Source organism: Cyprinus carpio, chromosome B16 (assembly GCF_018340385.1).
Source record: "Cyprinus carpio isolate SPL01 chromosome B16, ASM1834038v1, whole genome shotgun sequence".
NCBI classification, from domain to species: Eukaryota; Metazoa; Chordata; class Actinopteri; order Cypriniformes; family Cyprinidae; genus Cyprinus; species Cyprinus carpio.
Window position 1 is genome coordinate 20,528,390 of NC_056612.1, and position 25,754 is coordinate 20,554,143.

Here is a 25,754-nt window from a genome sequence, read left to right on the forward strand (position 1 = left end):
GTTCTTCAAACCTTTCTGAATGCTGACTGAATTTTTACTTTTGGGTGAACTACCCTTTTAATTATTAAACCATGATGTGTGTGTCTAAGAGAAGAAGTTTTAATACAAAACTGTTTTTAACAGTGTAGGCCTGTTCATTCTCATTGTGATATGTTTTGTTGTATGCAGGCAGATGAAACCCAGAGTTTTATCTTGACTGTGCTGGGTAGAATGCAAGAACAGAACACTACTCTTAGTAAGATCCAGAGTTGTGTTATTTGCTTTGGTAAGACCCATTAATTTCTCTCTCACACCCAGTGAAAAAGTATGAATGTATCAAATAGGAATAAGAAAATAAGGAAAATCATGATTCATTTTATTGAAGATTATCTTGTATTTAACAGTGCTACATGAAACCAAAAGATGACCCATCATATCATATATCATATATATAATATGCCATTCAAAGTTTGGTATCTGTAAGATATTTTTAAAAGAATCTGCTCACCGAGGCATTTATTTAAATCATTGTGAAGTATAATGGAAAATAACTTATTCCAGTCTTTAGTGTCACATGATCCTTCAGAAATGATTTGAATGTGCTGATCTGCTGCTCAAGAAATATTAATATTATTGTGTGAAAAACTGCTTAACTTTTTTTGTGGAAACCATGATACTTTTTTTCCAGTGATTCCTTGATTCAAGTTCAAGTTCAGCATTTATATGAAATGGAAATCTTTTGTAACATTATTATGTTATTATAATTAATGTTATACATCTTTGCTAAATAATAGTTATAATGTAAAAACCTTTCCCAAAATAATAAGTGTAGTGTCTCAAACATGTTTATATTTGTAAAAAGTCTGCCAATAAGGTCAGACAATTCGATCTCATCAGATTAATGTTGAAAAGTACAGTATTCTGAAAGGTAGCTAAAAGCATTAAATAATGCAAAAAACTGTTTAATTAACATACATGCAAGGAATGGAGTATGTGTAGAAGATTGTGAATGATAGGTGTTTGATTTCTGCAGATCTCCCTATGGAGGTCCGTGGTTGGAGTTTGTTTGTGATCATATCTGCTCTCTTTTCTCTTCTAGATCCCTGCAGACCAGCTAGAGAATGTGAAGGCACCAACCTGCCATCTGCTCCTCAGGAGTTGGATATGGACTTGGCGGTGGTTGTGGACGGCTCCCGTAGCATCCTGTCTGACGAATACGAGGGTGTGAAGGAGGTGCTCGGCGGTGTGCTCGATCAGATCGTAGTGAGCAGTCAACCCAACGGGGCCAACAGTCAAGCGAGAGTGGCTGTCTACCAGCAGAGCTCCACGTACAGTGAAGCCCAGTCCAGTGTCAAAGAGATATTTGGCTTCCAACAGTTCCCAGATCGCAGTTTAATGAAGCGGAGCATCTACCAGGATCTACACCAAACCGGAGGCTCTTCCCGACTGGATCTTGCAATGGAATACGCCATAATGCAGGGTATCCTCACCGCTCCTAAGGGCCGCAAGAACAAGATGGTGTTGGCCATCATTGGAGAGGAGATAGCATCTCAGGACAGAGCGAAGCTGGACTTTATCTCCAAGGTGGCGAAGTGTGAGGGTGTTATTCTCTTCACCCTGATGGTGGGTGAGCACATCAGCACTGCTCAGGTGGAGGAGCTTGCCAGCTACCCCTTAGAACAGCACATCATTCACCTGGGACACTTGAAACATGGAGAACATGAGTATGCGCAGCGCTTCATGAGGACGTTCTTCCACATTCTGAGCAGTAAGGAATGCTTTATGTCCTTTAATGCATATTTGAGGACTCAAAATTTGGGATAGTTCACCCAGTCATGTATGCTCACATTGATGACACTCAGAAAGCACAAAAAACACAGTGAAATTCACCGAAATTTCTTTTTGGGGTCGATTATCTCCTTCAGGATGGCATTGCATAACTTTGTTCATCTTGAGGGGCTTGTTTGTGTTAATATAGTTTATTTGTGATTGCAGAAAATGTGAATTCCTACCCTGATTCATCACTCCAGAGTAAGTGTAGCAGTTTTCCACAGCGTCCAGGTCAGCGTTTGGACTACGCGGCTGCAGAGAGACCTGTATATAGGTATCTGCTGACAAAATCTGATCTGTTGTCTTCTAATGTGAAATATCTGTTTGTCTGAGGTCATAGAAGTAACACTGAACATTGAACACTGTTTATTTATTTATTTAGTTTCTTAGTAAGAAGGAAGGTGCTTATTTAATAAGCTGCAGGTTAATAAAATAAACCTGCAATAGCGATAGATAAATAAATAAATATACATATATACTTTTATTTATAGTGAATGTAATTTACATGTGATGCATGTCATTTACATAGAAAGGTGCAGGTTAGTAAAATTCAGGTTAATAAATTTGCAATATATTTATTTATTTATGAATGTAATTTACATTTTAAAAAGGCAGGTACTTATTAAGATGCAGCTTAAAACCAGCAATAGAGTACATTTATTATTTGTTTATGTTTATAAATTAATTTTTTTTTGCATAGAAAGGCAGGTTAATAAAATCTGAAATGAAATGAAAATAAATAAATTTATACTGAATGTAATTTACATAGGAGGCAGGTGTATATTTCAAATGATGCAGGTTACCTTTTTAAAAATGTTTTATAAATGTAATTTACATGGAATGCAAGCAGATACCTATTTACAGCTTAATAAAATAAGCCTGCAATAAATAAGTACATGGAAAGAAGCTTCCTAATAAGATGCAGGTTAATAAAAATAAACCATATATATATATATATATATATATATATATATATATATATATATATATATATATATATATATATATATATATATATATATATATATATATATATATATATATATATATATATATATATATATATATATACATATATTCATTTATACATAGATTTCTTTTTTTATAATGTATGTAATGTATGTTTATTTATAATGTGATTTACATAGGAAGAAAGCATGTACTTACTTACAAAGATGCAGGTTATTAAAATAAACCTGCAATGAATAAATACATATATTACATTGCTTCTTTTGTTCTCATTTGTATGTAGGTCACTTTGGATAAAAGTGTCTGCTAAATGAGAAAATGTAAATGTAATTTAGCTTATTAAAATTAAAATGTATTTATAATTAATTATAAATTAGAATCAATTTAATTTGTTGTAAATTATGCTTAAAGAAATTTTGCACAAAAAGTGGCGCAGTTGAGTGTGCCCAATGTCAAAACAAATGCTATTTCCTAGTGTTCCTGTGCCATCCACTGCATACCCAGATGTAGCGGTGAAAGAGGAAGTGGAGAAGACTGAGGACCAGCAGAACTCAGGCCGTGGAGACTTAGGAGTCAAGTCTCCTATTGACCGCACTGACAGTACGTTCTTAAAACCATATAAACATTGCTTATATAAGTCTTGGCCTAATGGTTAGAGAAGTCAGACTTATAACCCAAAGGTTGTGGGTTGGAGTCTCAGGTCCAGCAGGAATTGTTGGTGGTGTGTGTAAATAACCAGCGCTCTCTTCCACCCTCAATATCACTACTGAGGTGAGATCCTTGAGTAAAGCACCGAACCCCCAACTGCTCCCTGGGCGCTGCTATAATATGGCTGCCCACTGTTCTGTGTGTGTGTGTGTGTGTGTGTTCACTACTGTTTGTGTGCACTTGGATTGGTTAAATGCAGAGCACAAATTCCGAGTGTGGGACACCATATTTGGCCACGTCACTTCACCTTATTTTCACTTTATAAATGATTACTTTACACGATCTTCTGCATGGCTTATCGGTAAATAAGTGTTTTGCTTTCAGATCTGTGTCACCTGAACAGTGACCGTGGCACCATCTGTAGTGAATATGTGCAGCGCTGGTACTATAGTGAAGCAGTTGGTACATGTTTACCCTTCTGGTACGGGGGTTGTGATGGTAACAGTAACCGTTTTAATTCAGAAGAGGAATGCCTTCAGATCTGTGGCAAACCAAGTAAGTAATTTGTGCAGTGTCTCATAATAAATTATTGTAAAAATTCTTTGCTATTAAAGTACATATAGTTGAATGTGACCTAACCTTAAATATAATATGCTTAGTTGTTTAATGTCTGTGTCACTAGCAGAACCAAACCAACTTGCAAAAATGACTACTGTAGATTTTTAAAGAAAATATGAATGGGGCTTTTTTGATTCAAGCGAGATTTCAATGGTATTTTTACAGTGAAACTTCAAAATGTCCCCAGTTTCCATTTCAGAACTCTGGTCTGAAATCTTTCAGCCTGAATAACTGAAAAAATTCCCTCTAAATCTAGCCAACATACCATTCTGACAGACCAACAAAAACCAGCAAAACCGATTAATCTTAGTTAGATTAGCCGCTGCCATATCGCCCTGTAGCATAAGACTGGTTGCCCACTGAAGCTAAGCAGGGTTGAGCCTGGTCAGTACCTGGATGGGAGACCTCCTTGCTGCTGGAAGGTGTTAGTGAAGCCATCAGGGGGTGCTCACCCTGTGGTGTGTGTGGGTGCTGGCGCCCCAGTATATTGAAGGGGACACTATACTGTCAGCAAGCAGTTGGTTAATAAAATTTCTGTATAAAATAACTGCTGAAACATTTTATCCTTTATTAAATCTCCAGATCCTGAAGAAATCCTGCAGGCAAAAGAGGAAACGGCATTAGTGGATGGTGAGAAATTAGCTTTATCTGTAACCGGTTGTCTGGCTTTTGCTGACTCTCGTCTGGCGATTACAATATCGCCTGAAGTCTCACTGACTGAATTCTTTCCTGATGTTTCCACTAACAGATGCGTGCTTCATGAAAGAAGATGCGGGGCCCTGCAGTGACTATGTTTTAAGCTGGTACTATGACATCAAGCAGAATAAATGCATTTACTTCTGGTTTGGAGGATGTGGAGGAAACAAAAACAGGTTTAAGACACAGGAGGAATGTGAAGATCTTTGTGTAAGAGACAATTAACCAGGATGACTTTCTGAATGACACTTTTGAGCAAAGACTTTCTTCACTCTCATATTTAGCAATCATCCTCTCTGAGCTAGAAAATTATATTTGTGGGGATTTTACAACAAACACACATAATTATTCACCACCACCCCAACACAATTTGGTCAGCTACTTTGGTCATACTTTTATGGTCAGCTAAGTATGGAAGCTTTGCTGTTTCCGCCAAGGAATAAAAAAAAAGGTAATTGTGGCTTTTTATCTCACAATTCTTACTTTTTCTCTTACACTTCTTAGGTTATATCTCACAATTATGGCTTATTTTCCATGAAATCCTGAAAAAAGTCAGAATTTTGATATAAACTCAGTTTTTAATCTCTCAAAAAAAAAAATGTAAGTTTGATTTCGGAAACAAAGAGTTGCAATTACCGACATATAGCACTGTTATTCTGTGGTTGTCCCAAATTCAAATCCTGACTTGAGGAGCTTTCATGATCCCGCCCCCATCTCTCTCTCCCACTTCCAGTTCTGATCTGTCCTATCATAATAAAGGCAAAAATGCCAAAAAAAAAACCCAAAAAAAAAACATCTATAAGTCATATTGTGTGTAGATTAAAATGTCAGTGTACTGTATATAAAGTTTTCCAGTCAAGATGTTCTGTGACAACACTAGTAATGTGCAGTAACATTTTTTTATACTGTTTTGATTAAAATATTTTTCAGTAATTAAATTTTTGTTCAAATGTATGCATTTTTTTTTTCATCTTTAAAAATTGTAAAAAACTTCTTACAACCTGTTTTACTTCTGTAATCTGACCAGATTTTCCATAATAAAAAAGTAAAGTTGGACTTGATTTTATTCATTTGGGAATCCATGGGTCATTTTTAAAGGTTTCATGTTCACTTGAAACAAATGCTAAATATGCTGTGCTCAATGTTTTTTCCACCAAAAAAGCGAATACATATATGTCATGACATTTATTCAGTAATATCCATAACTGTTACACAGTGATTATAATGATAGTTTCATGCCCATCCATGTCTTGCACTCAGCCCTAAAAAAAAAACTACATGGGTTTAGCTTTGCAGAAATAACACTATAAGTGTAACTACTGCCTAAAACACTGTTTGTAAAATGTCCTGTTTTCTGCAGTGTGATCATAGAAAAACAAAAACATACAAATCAGACTGTTCACAAAAAAACTGTTGGCTGTCAGGGTTTTATATAGTTATATTTCATTTTTTTTTTTTAAAGTGGATTTGATCCTAAATGACTTAATTATATTAATTGGCATTATATTTAAATTTACAGTGCACTTGATCGGCTGTCAATTTAATGTGTCCCATCTTGGCACAGGGTTTCTCTCACTTCCAGACTTTGACAATGCCATCTCTAGAGGAGGTGACTATAAAGCCCTGGGTGGTCTGGAAAGTCGCAATATCAGTAATGATGTCGTGGTGACCCACAGGAAGGGATTCTGGGCCACGGCGGGGTGTGTCCTCAGTGGATCCGCTTTTCTGCTTACTGTGGATCTCCTGATAAGGTCGAAGGGAGATGGAGGAGAAGATTAATCAAATATAAATGTGCAGAAAACAGAAAATCAGATGGAAATAATGTTCAGACCTGTACTACTTCTGTTCCTTCGATGATCTTGCGGTTGTAGAAAACAGAAGGACAGTGAAGCGAGTCGTTTGCACCGCCTGCGACGATGTATGACCTCTCAGGGTAGGCCAATTCCCAAAACCTGCAGTTGTCATACAGAACACATTTGAATTCATAACAAGCTCAATATATCTGGACATGCTCTTAATTTTGGGGAATGTAAAACTCTTGCACCAAATTAATAATATTTGCTTGTGGAAATATTGGTTGTTTGTAAATCTGAATGCAGCTGATTTTGTATGAAGGTATCATCTGAAATTCAACTGAGGGTTTGAGATATTTGGAAACTACTTAAATCGTTCGAATGGAAACAAAAATGTCGCTTTCTAACCTGTCTTTGTAAACAGGTTGTTGTGCAAACATTGGATTCAAAAAAAACTTGATGCCTTCTAACCTGCTACATCATCACCCCTCAACAGTGATGAGTTTGCTAATTAGTCTCACCTGATTCTCATGTCAGATCCAGCTGTAAGTAGGAGAGGATTGCCATCAGCAGGGCTGCAGTATATCCCATGAACACTGTGAGGAGAGGGCTGTAGAGAACAACCGATTCCAGTGTAATGACAGCAGGCAATTCTGAATGTATTTACTATTGTCAACGTGTATCGTGATGCAGAAGTGACAACATACCTGCATCTCTGAAAGCGGAGGTGCAGAGCTAGCCCACAGGGTAAACTTCCTGTCTCCAGTCTCCATATCCCACATGGACACCTCATTGTTACCTTGGACAGCTGAAGAGAACAAGAAAAACCTTTAAAACATTCATACTCTATTGTATATATTCATATTTCTTTAAGAAATCAATACTTTTATTCTGAAAGGATACATTAAATTCCTCAAAAGTGATAGTGAAGACTTAATATGCTGTTCTTTTAAACTTTCTATTCTTAAGAACAACTGTTTTCAACATAGAGAATCTTGAGCACTAATCAGCATATTAGAATGATTTGTGAAGGATCATGTTATGGAGTACAAAAAAAAAGGTTGAGTAAAAAAAAAAAAACTACTTTAAATTGTAATAGTGTTTAAAAATATTGTTTTTACTGTATTTTGATCAAATAAATATAGAATTGGTGATCATAAGAGACTTTTTACCTGCAATGACAGAGGACTGGTAGAGTGGATGCATCAGCAGGCGTCTGATTCTCGCTCGGGCTGGGTGGGAGTGGCTGGAAATTGGCAACTGAAAACGCATATCCCAGCAAGCCATTGTGCCATTACTTGTGCCTGTGTATGTAGAACACAAAATAAGTCCAAGCTTGACATGGCAAACCTTATGAATCACTATAATGGTATAGGAATTTGCTGAAAACATTCTTCTATAATTTGGGTTTTGATCTGCACACATGTCTGTTTCACTTGCTTGTACGAGCACCATGAAACACCACCCAAACTATCCAGCCCTCTTACCCACACACAGCCAACACTGGTGCATGTCCACAGCAAAGGAAGTGATGAGGCCTAGGCGCAGATCATGGCGGAGGGTCCAGGCATTGGTATTGCTGCGGAGATCCCAACCCACCAAAAAGCCGTTCACAGTGGCATAGGCCAGAACCGTCTGTGCCCCTGGGTTAAAGTGATGTACGTCCACCGCACAGCCCTCATCCTTGGGATCCAGGAACCTGGAAGAGACTCAATGGCTCACTGATCTGACTGGTTGACTGACACTGACTTGAGTGTGATGGTCTCGATTTACTCATTTGTACCGTTGTATGGCAGCACACAAATTTAGGATGCTACAAGTGGAGTTACTTGACCTGCACACACCTGGTCTGACAGGGCTGGACTTTGGGTGATTTGGGAGGCTTGTTTGCCTCCACTGCAAGAAGCTGGATGGAACCATTATCTGATGCAACAGCAAGGTAATGTGACCCCTGACAAAAGGTCAGTGTTTTCACATGGCCTCCAATCCGAGAATACGTCAGCACAGACCTGAAACGATCGCATTTTCAATCATTTCAGCTCACATAACAGTAAAACGACAACCTAGAAAATTTTTAGACATTGTATAGATATTATCTACTGTACCTTGTGGTGGTCGTCTTGCCCTCCATTTTCTGGCTGTCCCAGATCTTTACAGTTCCATCATTGGAGCATGTAGCAAAGATGGAGTGCTCGTCGGAGACTCTGATTCGGTTCACGGCAGATTTGTGCTCGTGGAGATGGGCCACAAGAAGACCTTTTGGATGCCACCCTGCAATGTAACAGCTGCAGTTACCAGTGGAAATAATTTGTGTGAGGCAAACAAGCTAGGAAACTCCAATTTAAAGTATTTCAAAAAAGGTTAGTTGGTTTACTAGCCACTAACAAAAATATATGTGTTTGTATATGTGTGTATATATAATACTAGTGTTTTATTTATATATATATATATATATATATATATATATATATATATATATATATATTTTAATATTTTTATATTCTTTTATATTTAATAATAAATAAATATATATGTATGTATGTGTGTGTGTGTGTGTGTGTGTGTGTCTGTCTGTCTATGTCTGCAATGACATGAAGAAACAGAACTGAGACAGACTAAATCCAGAAGAACTGTGGCAACATCTCAAAGATGCTTCAAGAGACCTCCCTGCAAAGCTACAGTACTGTTAAAAGTTTTAGGCACTTGTGTAAAGTATAGTATATATTTATTTAATGCCATGTCAGCATCTTAGGCTATTTTAATGGCAAAAACTGTTTAAAAATATAAGTATGTCAAATACAATAAAAACCAGCAAACAAACAAAAAAGTAAAATAGATTTTCTTTATCAGTTAACTTCTATTAACTAAATTAAATCAACATTTGGTGTGAGCACCCTTTGTGTTTAAAGCAGTTTTTGCCCTTGGTGAAATTGCACATAGTTTTCAGTAGCTTTGCAGGTAATTCTCTTGAAGCATCTTGGAGTCGTTGCCACAGTTCTTCTGGATTTAGTCTTTCTCAATTTGTTCTGTTTCTTCGTGTCATTCCAGACAGACTGGATGATGGTGAGATCAGATCTCTGTGCAGAGCACTAGCTGTTGTCAGACTCCTTGTGCAAACAAATATCTCACTGGATTATTACAATTAATGGCAAAATGAATGTTCATGAAACAAGGGTATGTAAACTGATATTTCCTACCGACACACTACAGCAAAAGATAGAAATAACTCACTTATTACTTAAAATACTAGTGTTCTAATAATTTTGGCCACGTCTATATATAGTTACTACTGGACAATGAGGCTATTATACCTTTGAGGCTGAGATACACTGTCCTGTGATATCAAACAGATTAATGAACAGCATTTTTTTTATTTTTTATTACTACATTATAAAAATACACATAATAATGCAGTCCAATTCAAATCAATCTTTTTTTTAATCATTTACAGAACCCATGAAAAGGGTACTTTTAGCTTTAAGTTCCCAATTAAAATGTCTTTGAATTTTAAATATAAAAAACAGGTCAACAAACATCAGCTGCAGATGATTTCTGTACAAGATCGAGCAAGCAGAGGCTAGACAGCCACACAATGTAACATGTGACTGCTGTACCTGGCGGTGGAGGCTTGCTCTCCCACTCTGCACTCTCCATCATCTGTTTGGTCATGCGTTCTGCATTGCATTGCTCTCTTTTCTGCTGCACCAGCTGCTGTAGCTCTGCCTTGCATGTGGTGATGCGCCGCTGGTACGTGGACGCTCCGGTTACAGACTGTACCACTTGAACAGTAGGGAGTGCTGTGGTTTTCCTGGGCTGCATGGCTCCACTTTCAGGAATCTAAAGAGCAACGGGGAGTGGTTTAATATAAAGATTTTAGTCATTTGTCATCAGTATTATTTAAGAACAACATGCTAATACAGTACATTTAATCTGGGAAACTCCAGCACATTCCTGCATGTTTTTGCAAACATGATGGAAAATATCAGATGACTGACTCGATTCAAAGCCTTTAAAGACTGCAAAGCTGCAACACGGACAAATGCACACTAAAAAAAGGTGTTGAGGAAAAAGGATGATGGAAGAGGCTGAAAGGAGAGGACAGAGAGAGCAGGGGAGGGATGAGAGCACACTGTCGGCTCAGCGGTCGACCTGGGCTGAGGATGGAACATGAGGGAGGTAAAGAGTCTGTGAGGAGCTCTCAGATCACAGGCACTCTCCAGCCAGAGTTCCATTGGGCTCCCCACCACTGCTCGGAATTAGAACATTAGGTACCGTCGAGGGTGTCTGCGCCGAGCTGGGAGGGTCCAGAGAACCAAACATGCTCTTCCACTCTTCGTTCAAGTTGGAGTCCTGTTTTGTATGTTTGCGAGCTATAAAAAGACAAACAAAACAGACCTACTTTAAACTGACCGATTTAAAATAGAAGATGCATTTCTGGTTGCTAAAACACTCTGTGCTCAATCAAAGCGTTAACAAGCGCATTCATGACATGTGTAAATGAAATCAGGCAACTGATTTAGTCAGCACAGTGACATATAGTATTTAAATTAAGTAAATTAATATTAGTTTAAAAAGTTAATTTTCATAGAAGCGAAGCAAACAGAATAAACTTCCCAAATGCACTAGAAATTAAAGGAGGCTATACAATATGCTGAAATCATTAAGTCTAAAAAAATAAATCTGCAACCACCTGCAACTTCATCTATAGCTGGAGTTTTCCACACTTTTACACTAGCTCAAAAAAGTGTGTGAAGACTAATAAGGTATAAATTTATTGAGTATAAAAAAGTATAAATGTATCTTTATCCATTGGAATGGGGTCCCTTGGAAATTAAACATTTTTTAAATGATTTTGAAATGTTTTCGAAAAGTCTCACTAGATTAATAATACAGTAAAAACTATATTATAATTTGAAATAACTTTTCTATTTTAATATATATTTTATATTGTATTTTTATAATAACAAAGCTGAATGTTTGGCAGACAGTCTTTAGTGTCACATGATCCTTTAAAAATCATTCTGATATACTGATTTGGTGCTTATTTCAGCATTAATGAATAAAAGGTTTAAAAGAACCAAATTTATTTGAAATAGAAATATTTTTTAACATTAAAATATTTTTACTGTCACTTCTCATCATTTCAATGCATTCTTGCAGAATAAGAAAATTTATTCTTTTAAATAAAACTAACTTTTGAATGCTAGTGTATACTGGAAAATCTGTTATCCTTTATTAATTCAGTCACCAGCAACCATACTGAACACTCTGAAAGTACACTCCCGCTAGTTTGTAAGAAACTGACTGCAAAAAAACATTAACCAACATGAGCTGTCGTGCAAAACAAAATGTATACATCCACATAACATCTGCTTGTCATCATGAATTCTCAGATTTAGACGCACAAAGCCTCCGACTTAGTCAAAGTGAGTGATTATAACTTCAAACAGAGCTCAGCTGCTTGTGATCTAAACAATATACCAGAGGCAGAAGGGATGAAGTCTGGAAACAATTGAAAATTAAAGACATTAATTTTAAATGGTGACCTAATGACATGAGAAGTGTATACATATCCTCAAATAACAGTAAATATGAATGCAGAGTGTGTCACCCACCTCTCTTGTCTTCAAACTCCTGCTTGGGCTTAATGAGGTCCACCTGTCTGCCAGTGATGCCCAGTGTACCGAGATCAATGACTCCACTGTGGGCTCCATCACTTAGGTGGCTCTGGTCTATGATGTTGGCTTTGGCCTTGTTGGACTTGAGCATGAAGTCTTTCAGAGCTAGGAGCTTGTCCTCCTCAGCCTCCGTCATCCCCTGATTGAAACAACATGATACGGCTTAATTTATACCAGTATGACATAAGGCAAGGCAACATGCCTTACTGTTCCTAAAAACAACACTTCTATTAATCAGTCATTACTTTTTTGATAGCATTCTACTGGAAGAACATGGAGGGTCCATCCATTGGTTGAAAGATTTGGCACATTGTATTGTATTGGAAAGAATAACCTACAGTATAAAGGGCAAACTAAAGGACTACAATAACATTTGAGATCTGTTTATACAGTTTCTGGAAAATAACCAAATATCAGCACAGGCAAAAAATACCTCTCACCATACTGATTGATATGCCTATACATGCACTTCTGTATGTGAAAATATGTGTATATATCTGTCTTAGCCTTTGCATAACAAATTCTTTATCTGTATAATTGAATTTTTGGGTGGGGAATTATATATATATATATATATATATATATATATATATATATATATATATATATATATATATATATATATATATATATATATATATATATATATAAAAATTATGAATATTTTTCATGTTATCTTCTATGTCTTTTTACAATAAAATGTATTTTTTTTTTTAACTAATTTCTTAGGACTAGGGTTAGTGTCCATGCTGCGGCTATTTCACAACAGAAGTGTTGTTCTAAAACAATAAAGTAATTATTTCCTCATTTAAAAAATTTGCACAAAGAAATCTGAACAGCAGCCTTATACATTAATGAAGACAATAAAATTTAACTAAATATTAAAATAAAATAAATCAATAGTAATTTAAAAAAAAAAGTAACTCAATTTTTTTCCTGACCTGTGAAAGAAGTTTCTTAAGCAGCTGGGCAATTGCGGGATCCTCAGGAATGGGGCATTCTGGGATGGAGCCGTTACGCTTTTTTTGACGGAGTAACAGGTGTCTGAAGAGGCTTCCGATGTCTTTGGAACGCAGTGCATAATCAAAGATGGAGCGACTTACGGGTTCTTTCAGCACACTGAGCAACACAATCTCCTTATCAATCTGTCCAAAGAGTTGAAAACTGAAGTGAAAATTCTGCCATCATTTATGTTGTTTCAAACCTTTATAACTTCCTTTCTTCTGTGAAACACAAATGGAGAATTTTATTCAGTGTAGTTGTGACTAATCACCTGTATAATAGGCTGTGTGATGAAAGGGCTGAGATGAGGCATGAGTCTGCAGTAGACGTCAGCGATGTTGAGGTGCTGAGCGACAACAGTGATGAAACCCACAGCTCCATAGCGGATCCACAGATTAGGGTGACATAAGAAAGGAGCTGTGGAACAATAACAATTATACACAATAATTATGAAGCACATTACACAACGGCGTACAAGAGAGCAGAATTTATCTCACCAATATCACAAGAGAGCAGAATTTCTCTCACCGATATCACTGACAAACTCGTAGATGTGAGGTTTCTGCAGTAGCCCCAGCTGACACATGCAAGTGAGAGCATTGAGAGCTTTATAAATGACAAACTCCTCAGCGTCACTCAGGCCTTGCTGCAGAAGAGGCTTCAGGATGGAGGAGCTCTGCCAGCCCACATATGCTGCTACACCTGCAGGGAGAAGGACATTTGGTTACATGTTGTGAGTGACTGTCTGATATTATATTAAGTGACGGTGACGGCAACCTACCTACTATGCTGTCAAAGAAAGCTCCACGGAGGTGCCAGTCATTCTTGTCGTTGAGGAAGGTGATCATGTGGGAGAGAAGGACATCATTGGCTTTCTGCCTGCCGAAGAACACGCAGAGGCGTGTGATGCCGTTCTCCATCAGCGTCTGTTTGACAATGTTCTCTGGGTCGCTCAGTAAAGTCACCACTTTCTGCTGAACCATCTCATGCAAGGCCTGCAGCTCTTTGGACAAGGGATGGATCATATCCACAGCATTTTAATGACAGCCACGCAAGCTGGCTATTACTGTAGTGCAAAAAGTTATATACGGACAATATCTATTAACCTTTTTAAGACTACCATAAAAGTGAAATTTTATTGAAGAGCTGCTATTTACCTGAATCATAGTTTTCATTGGGGTGAAGAGTTTCTTCTGTGTCCTCTCCATTGAGGTCTTGTTCAGAGCTCAAATTATTCTCCTGCACCAGCTCCAGAAAACGAAGCGCTGTCTCTGCCAAGTGTGCTATGTTCTCTATATAATATAATATAACCAATTTTTTTAATATTTGGGGTCGGTAAGATTTTTTTAGGGTTTTTTTTTGGCTCACCTAAGCTGTGTTTGTTTGATTGAAAATACTGTAAAATAGATATATTGTGAAATTATTGTGAAATATTACAATTTAAAACAACTGCTTTATATTTTAATATAATTAATTAGCATTTATTTGAAATAAAAATCTTTCATATTTTAAATGTCACTGCTATCACATTTGTACAATTTAATGCATTACTGCAGAAAAGTATAAAACTATGAATTGCTTATTTTAAAAAAATCTTACTGACCCCAAACTTTTGAACAAGAAATTGCATTAAATTATATAAATATATTTTAAAGTCATTATGAAATGGCTTTCACAATCCATTTTACTTGTGTGATCTAAGAAATATCAAAGTATTTCCAATTTAAATGATTTTTTTTCTTCTCAAATTATTTGTTTTATTTCAAATCAGAGACTGATTGGATTGTGAAAACTAGTATTTACACATTTAAAAAGAGCAATTTAGGAACAATTTACTCCAGCATTTATTTTAGCACTAAAAATACCTGCATAAGCAAGTCTGACAATCGTGGCTTCATCTTGGGCCAAGTGGGCAATCCCAGGTAAAATGTATTCTGGGTAGATATTGACATCATTGCGAGGAACCTCCTTGACCAGCGCCAGCACTTTAGTCAGTGTGCGGACAGCCTCAGCCCTGACGCGTGGCATAGAGTCATTGCAGAAGTGCAGTAAGTAAGGTGTAATCCTGTCCAGCACAATCTCCACATTGAGCCGGCCTGCCAGATGAAGAATCAGCTCCAGTGCTGCCAGCTTGGAGTCGCAGAAACGCAGTGTCTGCAGACAGGATGTGATCACTGACACCAGCACCACCAGCCCTTGCTCCTTGGATAAACTAAGTTCCTGAGATGCCTTCTCCAGTTTTTCAGCCTTCCCTGTTTGCCCGCCACTGCACAAGTTATTGAGGATGTTCTCCAGGTTCTTACGAATGACCAACACCCTTTCGTCAGCAGATTGGAAGGTTTCCTTGGCAAACTGAGCCATGTAGGGCTGAAGGAAAGTATAAAAGATTTCTGGGAAAGCTTTGCCTCGCTGCTGCTTTAGATATTCTTCGGCTGTCAGACGCTTTTCCGGTTCTCGCTGCACCATTTGTGCCACCTGCATAGAGTGGATGAAATTATACAGAGTACTACCTAGTATCTAACTAAATAGTATCATATTATTTATTAAATGTATTAATTATTATGTGATTTATTACTCCACCATTCAAAATATTGGGATCAGTAAGATTTTTTAAAAATAAATTAATACTTTTATTCAGCAAGTATTCATTAAATTGATCAAAAGTGACAGGAAAGACATTCAAAATATATATATAAAAAATCTCTGCTCTTTTGAACTTTGTATTCATCAAAGGATCCCGAAAAAAGTAGGCATCACGATTTCCACAAAAATTAAGCTTATTGATTATGATTATTTCACAATATTACTGCTTTTAGTGTATGTCTTATCAAAAAAAGCAGTCTCAGTGAGCATAAGAGACATTTTCAAAAACACACACAAAAAAAAAACCTGACCAACCCCACACTTTTGAATGGTAGTGTAACCATTTCAACCTAAAGCGAAATAATACAAAGTATCTAAAATCTCATATGAATAGAAATGCTACCAGTTCCCTAATACTGCGATCTTCAATTTTCATCAGCACTTGTTCTGTTTGGAAATGTCCTTTACGGTAAGCCAGCAACTGTGAGAGGTCAAAGAGTGGGACACCCTCTGTAAACAACTCTGCAATCACACAACCTATCAAAAATAAAAAATAAAAGAGAAAGATGTTTGGAAAATATGTTGTATTATAATGCAACAAACAGAACAAATATAATGCTGATGGATACCAGCTGAGAAGATGTCCATGGGCTGCTTGAGTTCTCCCCTGGTCCTCTGGCTATTGCTGGAGAGATCCACAAGCGGAGTTGTCTGGTCACTTTCTGTGGCAAACATGCTGCCATCCACAAATCTTTCTGGTGCAATATAGCATGTTCTCCTCCTGGAGGTATCGAAGAAGTAGTTGAAATCTGCAGGGTTGTCTTCAGGTAAGTATGTTGGTTTAAAACTAGCAAAGTCTGTGAGAAGCACCCAGTTCCAGCTTGTCACCATAACATTCTCTGTTTTAATATCACCATGACGCACTCCAGATTTATGGGCCTGGTCCACAGCATTGAGGAGCTGGAAGGCGATCCACTTCTTCTCTACATTGTTGAGGAACGGTCGCGTGCTGATGCGGTCATACAAGTTATCCCGAACATACTGCCGAAATAGTATGGCTGCTTTCTCAATAAGAGTGGCTTTTTGAAAAGGCAGACAGTTCTGACAGGAGTGCAGTCTGATTTTAAGCTCCTCCAGCTCTTGTTTGTAGCTGGTCAGGGGCAGAGAGGGGTCCTGGATCGCAAAGACCTTAACCACAACCAATCCTTCTCTATGTTTCGCCCGGGCCACTTTGAAAAACCGCGTACTGCCAAGACTTTTGTCATATTCATAATCATGGATGTCAGAGAAATAACTATCCACTGAAAGAATCTGTGATGGAGCAATTCCAGCCAGCTGGTTCCCCATCTCACTGGATCAGAGACGGTTGTGCTCAAAGACAAATGTATACCTATTACAGATAGATAGATAGATAGATAGATAGATAGAAGATGGTTCTGCATTTTATTATTACAACATTCAGCTTTTTCTTAAGATTATTATTAATAATTACCTGCAACTGGAGTACATGCATGCAAAGTTTTGTTATAATTTGCTATAATCTTCAGATTCAGTATACAGTCTTCTGCACATACAGTGTCATGAGACATAAAATGCTACATCATATATGTTAGCAATACAAGCTAGAAATTATAAAACTCCAAATATTTACATTATTGCAATTTTCTCTCGATATAAACTGCCAGTTATAAAGGATTATGTCATTTATATATATATATACGCATATATTGTTTGTTTACAGCACTGGTGTAAAAATAAACGTTTGTTTACCTGATTCTTTGAGCACAGGGCGCTGTCACCTAACCGACTGGTTAGCAATAGTTATTTCTTCCCACTTTACTCACAATGACATTCTACATTTTGCCCAGATTAAAACGAACGTTACTAACAAACATGTCAAATCATACGAACGATATAATATACAGACATTTACATAAAAGAGCCGCTTGTTATTATGTGTCAGGAGGGAGCTAGAGGTGTGCGTCTCCATTGGTTGATCTGAGATCTGAGCCTCAGCTCAAGAGCGACACGCTATTGGACGAAATGTCTCACGTGTCTGATCTCAGATCAACCGGCAAACCGGAAACCGGAAGATATCGTTCAGGATTTTCGGACTTTAGTTGTGGAGTCATTTAATACGTCAGAGGCGTTACTGATCCCTACTTCACTAGTTTATTTGCATGTTGCTACTTTGTAAAAACACGCTTTCTCTCTAAAAAAAGATTCATTTTGACGCAATGGCGCTGCTCAGAGGACTGACTGTGTTAAATAGAGTTTCTCCAAACAAGTGCTTCATACCAGCACGAGTAAGAATTTTATTTTGTCCATGTGCAATTAAGATTTTGTGCATGCATTTACAATTTAGTTTCGAAATCTAATAAAATGCTGCCAATATAAAGTAATTTCTGGAACTTTAGGCAAATAAACCATATATAAAATACAATATTGTGCGTTTAAGTGTGTATTTTAGATCATTTAATTTTAAATAGCTTGCAAAGTCTGTTATATTTGAGTAAAAGTATCTCTTTTAATTGTAATAATGTGTACTGAATAGGAAAATCGTGCCTTTCAAATATATTTTTTATTTGAGACCTATTGCGTGCATTAGAATGTATAATTCTCTAGCTTCTGCAGAGAACTGGCATTGTCATTATGACCATTCACCCAGTTTCTATTTATAATAGCTAGGCTACTATTTATAAATGACTGAATTAATGTATTAAAATAAAGTGACCCTCTTTGCATCCTTTAACAGCTGTTTGGAAATGGGACAAACACTTTATACCAAAGCAATCCTCCTCAAGCTAGATTCTTCCCACCTTCTGAACGTGTTATGCTTCTCCCAGGAACTTACAAAAACAAAGTGGCCTTCATCACTGGAGGAGGAACAGGACTTGGAAAAGCCATGACCACCACACTGTCTTCACTAGGAGCAGAGTGTGTGATAGCCAGCAGGTTAGTTATTCTTCTTGTTAAAAATGTCAAAAAAAAAAAAAAATTATTAAGCAGCACAATTGTTCCCAATATTGGTAATAGGAAATGTTTCTTGAGCACCAAATCAGCATATAAGAATGATTTCTGAAGGATCATGTGACACTGAAGACTGGAATTCAGCTTTGGCACCACAAGAATAAATTATATTTTAAAATATGTTCAAATAGAAAAGGGTTATTTTAAATTGTTATATTGTTATTGTTTTTACTGTAATTCTGATCAAGTAAATGTACCCTGGTGAGCATAAAGAGACTTCTTTCTTTGGACACACCTTCACTTTATTTGTAGTTCTTTTAGTTCTTGAATAATTGCGAATGCACTCTACAAGCAAAGCCAAAACTTTGAATTTGAGCAATTATTTGTCTTACGTCTTCTGTCGTCACTTCAATTCCAGAAATCTTGACGTTTTGAAAAAAACAGCTGATGAAATCACACAACAGACAGGAAACAAGGTACCTCTGCTTTAGAAAGTCTATGCAAACATTGTCATATTCTTGGAGTAGTTCATGTGGATTCCAGATTATGATTAAGAGCTTGTTTTCATCCTCCTAGAGTTTGATGAATGTGTTCATGTTTCAGGTCCATGCCGTCCAGTGTAATGTTAGAGACCCTGCTTCAGTGGAGGCTGCTGTTAACAAGCTTGTAAATGATGTCGGCCTGCCTGATGTAGGTTTAGGTCTCCATCTTAACAGGAGTGATGCAATAGATTGAGCCAGATAAACAAAACTGCTTCTGAAATGATTTGTCAACCCACAGGTGGTGATAAACAATGCTGCTGGAAACTTCATCTCTCCTTCAGAGAAGCTTTCCCCCAATGCCTGGAGAACCATCACTGACATAGTGCTGAACGGCACCGCATATGTCACGCTAGACATCGGGAAACGCCTCATCAAAGCTGAGAAAGGTGATTATTATTTTTATAGAAATGGAGCAAAGGAGTTGTAGGGTAATTATTTAACTTTTAATTATGATAGAAAGCTTATCGTTACAAACAGTAGAGCATAGTGCTAGCAATGCCAAGGGTATGCACTGATAAAAAAAAAAAAAAATGTGTACCTGGAATGCAATGTAAGGCTCTTTGGATAAAAGCTTCTGCAATATGCATGAATACGTGAAACTGATGTTCAAATGATAAATGGAAGTACAGTAGTTGATTTGAAGTACATGACCATTAGAGGGCAGTAAGTGCAAAAGAGAGTACCCAAATTACTGATAATCTGTGGTATGTGTCTTAGTGATTCTTTAATAGTTAACAGAATGTTTTGAATTTCATAGAAAGTTCTATCAATAACATCTGTGTAAATACTTCCTCGATTTGTAAAAATGAAATTTTTAGTCTGAAAAACCATGCCCTTGTATCAGAATTCTAAGCAGCTTGACATTGCTTTGCAAAAAATTGTTTACAGTGAACATCATTCCAAAAGTACAGCCACAAAATTACCTAATTTTACATGTAAGCATGGTAAACCATGAAATTAATTCAGAAATGTATAACCGAACGTCCATCCATCCAGAAATGTAGTCCTATTGCTACAAGGACAGTTTAGATAATTTTATTTTTTGTTCTGAAGAGTTTATGTAAGTGCATTTCTGTTTTTGAGGAACATGTCAAAATTATTTTCTGTGGTGGCTGGTCACAGATGCAGTCAATAGAGATAAATATAGAACCCTAAAATATTTATTTATTTTTACATTAGTTCAAATGTTTTTTTGTTTTTTTTATTTATTCATGCATTAAATAGATAAAAAAAATGAAAGTAAAGACATTAATAATGTTCTAAAAAAAAAAAATTTAAATTAATGCTGTTCTTTTGAGCTTTCCATTCGCCAAATAATTCTAAAATAATGAATCAAGATTTGCATAAAGGTATCAGCAAATCATCATATTAGAATCATTTCTGTAGAGTAATGGGTGCTGAACATTCAGCTTTGCCATCACAGGAATAAAAAATTACATTTTAAGATGTATTATAATGGGAAACCGTTTTCTTAAATTGTAATAATATTTCACAATAGGATTGTTTTAGTGTAATTTGAATCACATAAATGCAGCCTTGGAGTGCACAAGAGATGTATGGTTGTCCAGATGATCCATGTTTTTCTTTCACTGCCTGTTGTCTTGATGCTTCTGCTGTAATGAGGTTGCCTGTGGCTTCTTGCACATCCCATGAGCCATGCTTTTGGAAATGTGGCATAAAAAGTTGTCAAAATGTGGGATTTTTATTTAGGTAATCAAGCCTGTTTTTATAATAGGGTAATTTATGTGCATTCATGCTGTTTTCTGCTCTCTTTGTTTTCTGTTTTAGATAACAGCTTCTGGCTGTAACCAGTAAGCCAGTGTAATTACTTCTCTGTAAATTAAGAAATCATTTTTCTTTATGTACTTTTACTTTGCAATGATAAGAGCCAAGTATGTGTGTGGATACGATGACAACAAGCAAGATAAGATGATTCTGGTTCATTGCCTCAGTCACATTAGTGTGTGTTTGTGTGTGTGTGTGTGTGTGTGTGTGTGTGTGTGTGTGTGTGTGTGTGTGTGTGACATCCAGCCTCTCACCTGATTATTTTGACCTCTTTCTGCTTCCTTGAACATTGTGATTACAGACTGTTCAATTGCTCCATTAACTCATAGTCTAAAGATATTATACTATTGATAATAAGTTTGACCTTCACGACACTGTATTTGTGTTTGCATTTCACTGGTAATTGAAAACAAAGATTTGATTTATTCTTTTTCTTCTTGATGCAGCATAACAACTTATACTGTTTTATCATCATCTCATTGTGTCTCAGATGATCTGAAGTTTAGTTTCATCTTATTTGAAGCACCAGAAACTGATAATCGTGTTGAATTTATGAGGTGCTGCATTTCTGGCCATCACCACAATCTATGCTGAGAGTGGCTCGGGATTTGTTGTGCCAAGTGCTGCGGCTAAAGCTGGAGTGGAGAAGCTTTGCACGTATGTACTCTGTTACACTACAGACACATTTTTAGGTTCAATTCACCTGGTAGGCTGTTGTCTCCTTTGAGAATCAGGTCCTCCTGTCAAATTCCTTTTTTAATATATTTTTGGAGGGCTGCATATATTATCATAAAGAAGATGCTGTGTGTTTCATTTACATTTTTATTGTAAGACAGGTATCTTGATCCTCTCCCCTCAAGGAGTGTTTAAATATGTGGAAAATACAACAGGGAGAGGTGAACAGCACCCTTTCTAACTGATGATTCAGATCAGTAGCTCATTAAAAATAATATCATCTCTGCTGAAATGTTTAGTTCAATGACAGGATTTATACATTTATATTTACACATTTCTTTATATATTATTACACACACTGCTTTTAGTATTATATTATTATTATATTTGTATTATTTAATAGTTATGTATATTACTTATATTAAAATTGGTGATGCTGTATTATCGATGTTTATATATTCATGAGTAATTAACTGAGAATCACTAACTTGATTACAAAAAGTTGTTTATCCAAATTTGTTGCCTTGCCTATATATATATATATATATATATATATATATATATATATATATATATATATATATATAGTAAATATTGTATTATACATAGTGTGACCTATGAGCCCCCCCCCCCAAAAAAAAGTGTATGTATATATGTATATATGTATATGTATATATATATATATATATATATATATATATATATAATTATTATTATTATTTTAGGTCATAGTGTTTTAATATAATAAACATAATTAATAAAATATTTAAAAATCATTTAATTTTCTCATTTTGTTTAATTCAAATGTTAGTGAACCACCACTGGTACAAACTAAAGGGGAAGTTGTTTTACTACTTCTTGTCGCTTCTGCTTTCTGAACGTGGAAGTGTAATAAAAGTTATTTTTTCCGAAATCTTACAAATATTAAAATAATTTTCTTTTAAATCAATAAAATTATTATTTTTTTTTTTGCTTCTTTGAATTTTCAGTGACCCTACAGCACTTGTATACACGATTTGGACCTTACGAAAAACTCTTTTGCTGAAGTGGAAAGTGGCAACATGATTGCACTCTGATTTGAAGTGTGCTGTATACATGGTACATAAGATCACCAGAGCCTTAGCAGCCCTTTAATTTGCATTTTCCTTGGCTTTGACTGTGAGTCACCATGTTTCTTATTGCTTTCCCTGTGTGATAAACCTAATGGTAGAAAAGTCTGTCTCAGGAAGATAATGGCACTAGAAACTGCGGTCGCCATGTCTGATAGATGGGATGAGCAGATGTCCCCAAAAAGTGGGACAAATTTTAAATAAATCAGTGCATGTGTAAAAAGTCTGACTGATTCAGATACCCATAGGTCTCTGGCAGCAGAGTGGGGCAGATACGGCATGCGATTCAACATTATTCAACCAGGACCAATCAAAACCAAGGTACATTCATGACGTTCATGTCTTTAAGTTGTTCTTCTCTGAAAACATCATCATCCAAACTTAAGTGTGTTTATGGAGAAGTAGTGATGTCCAGTTTGTGAATGAATCATACTTCTTGTCAGATCTTTTCAATGAAAACCAGATGGAATTATTCAGTTTTTAAGTTTAACTCTCTGACTTTCTGTCCAGTCAGGTTTTTTTCAATCTTTAAAGCTTTATGTTTTAAAATTTTATGTAATCCATTTGAAAAACAGTGCTTTACAGTGACTCCTCCTGTATTTTTCTGAAGGTGCCTTTAGCAGAATGGATCCCATTGGTACGTTTGAGCAGGTGATGTTAGAGAATATAGCCGTGGGTCGTCTGGGTACTCCTGGAGAGATCGCCAACCTTGCCGCCTACCTCTGCAGCGATTATGCCAGCTGGGTATCAGGCGCGGTGAGTTCGGTGACCTTGCGTGAAAAGTGCTTTGTCTCTCTGGGCGAGAGCTCACCTAGCATCATCCCCACAGGGCCTCTCCGTTTACAGCCAAATTGAAACGGAGCCAAGGGCACACACTCCACCCCCCTTTCTCTCTCTGAATATCTGAGGGAATTTTGTGAGGAATTAGAGAAAAAAATAGTGCTCCAGAGATCAATATGGAATTATATGGTCCGGCACATTACTGTAATGACCCAATACTTATAAAGTTAATGACCCCTGACAGGGCAGCTAATATGTTTTTCACATTGAAAGACAAATTTCCATCTTATATATCTTCTCTGTCCTCACAGATCATTCGAATGGATGGCGGTGAATATGTTTCCCTTGCTGGCGAGTTTAATGGCATGAAAGAGGTGATTTTTTTTCCCCCTTTAAAGTCAGTCAATCAGAAATTTACAACGGGGAGTTTTTATTACTTTATTTATTATATGTTTACCTTGATTTTATTTGCTAGGTCACACAGGAGCAATGGGCCATAATGGAAGCAAAAATCAGAAACACAAAAGGATCATAAACCTCTGAAACTGCAGTAACTCAGCATTAATGACAGTCCTGATCTCAGTCTCCCACAGGGGATTAACTATTTTGAATTATGATTTTTAGATTGTGTAAATTGAGACTTTAATTGTCTTGGCACATAAAAATATCCACCCAGTGACATTTTTATCACACTGAATTGTTGTGTGAATTTTTTGAGCTGTGCTGAATTCTAGATTTGTGTACTTTTTGATCAGTCTGCCATTTCTGCCTTAACTACCCATTGTAACAATGGCAATTACATTATGTATGCTGTAAACATGTAGGTTACCTTTATGGTAGATATGAGTTTGGTATACATTAACTCGTTTGATGCTTAGAAATTAATTTTGTTAAAAATATGTATTCTGAAGAATAAATTCTGCCTTAATTCTTGCTTTATTCTTGTTTAATTATCAGTTTGAGGGATTAAAAAATAAGCAAGATACAGGATTTAATAGCTTTGTATTTCCGTTTATTTTATTTTTTTTAGAAAGTGTTTTTAAATCAGTCTCCACTCAAATAACCACTGAGGAGTCTTTATATTCATTGTTTTCTGCTCTTTTATCCTAGTAGCTTCCAGGGTTCTTGACAGCATCTGAGAGTACAGAACACAAAAATGACATGGTGTGGTATCCTTATGAAAAATTGTATGTTTTCTTGTTGACTTGCTCTTGTTGATAGTAACGAATTATAATATTTGCATAATACAGATAATCACATCTAAATTTTACCATTTGTTAAATTTGTGTTGTTCTATTTTATGAATACACACTTACACACTACTATTTAAAAGTTTGAAGTCAGTATTTTTTATTTATGTTTTGAGAATAAAGTAATACAGTAATGTGAAATTAGTATTTAAAATATCTAATCTATCTGTAGTCATTCAATTAATTTCTTTAAAAGAATTAGCTGACTTTTGAACTGTAGTGAATTCATTTAATATATTACATATTAATAGATATATTTAAATTCTTAATACGTAATTTAATATATTTTCTGGACAAAGGCTGAGTCTTGACGGTTTTAGGCCTCAATATGTCTTTATAGTCATTAGTGCTAAATATATCAGTTAGCATTAACAGTGGCATTTTCAGGTCAAGCCTAAATCACTGGATATTGCTGGCAGGGTGCTAAAATAGCTCATAAATTGGCATTGAAATTCTGGTTTCAAAACAATTTCCCAGCTACAGCGCTTGAGGGGAAGAGACATTTCTCTTGAATGCCATTCATCCTTGGTGTTCCGGCCCATTCCACAATTCCATAATATCTTGATATAGATATGGGAAAATATGAAAATCAAATGCATTTTCAATATGCTGCTATCATAATTGATTTAGTTTCATCAAGCTCTCAATGTTCCAACTAAACAAACAGGTTTAAACACAGTGTTTCTGTTTGTTCACAATGACGCAAGTTTTATGTCTTGGGGTGTCTGCTTTGGGAAGGTCAGCTGTTCAATTATAAGATAAGATCATGATCTCTTGAAACTTTAAATGGGAAGGAGAGCTTTTGCTAGAACTCTCTAACCCCGGCTTCATGTTCATGTACTGTTCC

At 36.2% G+C, this 25,754-nt stretch overlaps 3 protein-coding genes across 3 annotated transcripts in view; 2 read left to right on the forward strand and 1 right to left on the reverse strand.

Annotated features, from left to right (window-relative positions):
* col6a4a (collagen, type VI, alpha 4a) overlaps positions 1-5,796 on the forward strand; it is a 31,774-nt gene extending 25,978 nt beyond the window's left edge. Inside the window, exons 35-41 of the mRNA XM_042741409.1 lie at positions 169-265; positions 1,079-1,747; positions 1,975-2,083; positions 3,254-3,378; positions 3,811-3,981; positions 4,627-4,674; positions 4,793-5,796. Of these exons, the coding sequence (XP_042597343.1) occupies positions 169-265; positions 1,079-1,747; positions 1,975-2,083; positions 3,254-3,378; positions 3,811-3,981; positions 4,627-4,674; positions 4,793-4,965 (1,392 nt within the window). The 3' untranslated portion in view covers positions 4,966-5,796. The remainder of the gene's footprint in view (positions 1-168; positions 266-1,078; positions 1,748-1,974; positions 2,084-3,253; positions 3,379-3,810; positions 3,982-4,626; positions 4,675-4,792) is intronic.
* A 114-nt stretch (positions 5,797-5,910) lies between these two features.
* Positions 5,911-17,820, reverse strand: pik3r4 (phosphoinositide-3-kinase, regulatory subunit 4). The gene is made up of 20 exons (XM_019119538.2): positions 17,567-17,820; positions 16,426-17,186; positions 16,200-16,333; positions 15,079-15,688; positions 14,371-14,505; positions 13,995-14,216; positions 13,742-13,915; positions 13,485-13,630; positions 13,153-13,356; positions 12,149-12,350; positions 10,806-10,903; positions 10,148-10,370; positions 8,639-8,804; positions 8,378-8,542; positions 8,021-8,232; positions 7,706-7,837; positions 7,241-7,341; positions 7,055-7,143; positions 6,572-6,692; positions 5,911-6,483 (listed from the first exon to the last, which is right to left on the reverse strand). Exons 2-20 carry the CDS (start codon positions 17,141-17,143, stop codon positions 6,313-6,315), a joined length of 4,023 nt encoding a protein of 1,340 aa, XP_018975083.2. The 5' UTR covers positions 17,144-17,186; positions 17,567-17,820; the 3' UTR covers positions 5,911-6,312.
* Positions 17,821-17,893: 73 nt separating this feature from the next.
* On the forward strand, positions 17,894-24,591 carry LOC109106610 (2,4-dienoyl-CoA reductase [(3E)-enoyl-CoA-producing], mitochondrial-like). Its single transcript, XM_042741410.1, has 10 exons — positions 17,894-18,102; positions 18,552-18,751; positions 19,185-19,242; positions 19,370-19,456; positions 19,547-19,694; positions 21,651-21,750; positions 23,126-23,198; positions 23,487-23,633; positions 23,969-24,031; positions 24,133-24,591. The coding sequence occupies exons 1-10, from the start codon at positions 18,034-18,036 to the stop codon at positions 24,190-24,192; spliced, it is 1,005 nt and encodes a 334-aa protein (XP_042597344.1). The 5' UTR covers positions 17,894-18,033; the 3' UTR covers positions 24,193-24,591.
* Positions 24,592-25,754: the final 1,163 nt, after the last annotated feature.

What these genes read in the sequence shown, in the direction of transcription:
- pik3r4 (XM_019119538.2), bottom strand. Translation starts at nt 17,143, where the DNA reads ATGGGGAACCAGCTGGCTGGAATTGCTCCATCACAGATTCTTTCAGTG. An exon ending in ATCGCAGTATTAGGGAACTG is followed by an intron (nt 15,689 to 16,199) that starts GTAGCATTTCTA and finishes CACTCTATGCAG; the next exon opens with GTGGCACAAATGGTGCAGCG. An exon ending in TGTCAGACTTGCTTATGCAG is followed by an intron (nt 14,506 to 15,078) that starts GTATTTTTAGTG and finishes TATATTATATAG; the next exon opens with AGAACATAGCACACTTGGCA.
- LOC109106610 (XM_042741410.1), top strand. Translation starts at nt 18,034, where the DNA reads ATGGCGCTGCTCAGAGGACTGACTGTGTTAAATAGAGTTTCTCCAAAC. An exon ending in AGTGCTTCATACCAGCACGA is followed by an intron (nt 18,103 to 18,551) that starts GTAAGAATTTTA and finishes ATCCTTTAACAG; the next exon opens with CTGTTTGGAAATGGGACAAA. An exon ending in CAGGACCAATCAAAACCAAG is followed by an intron (nt 23,199 to 23,486) that starts GTACATTCATGA and finishes TATTTTTCTGAA; the next exon opens with GGTGCCTTTAGCAGAATGGA.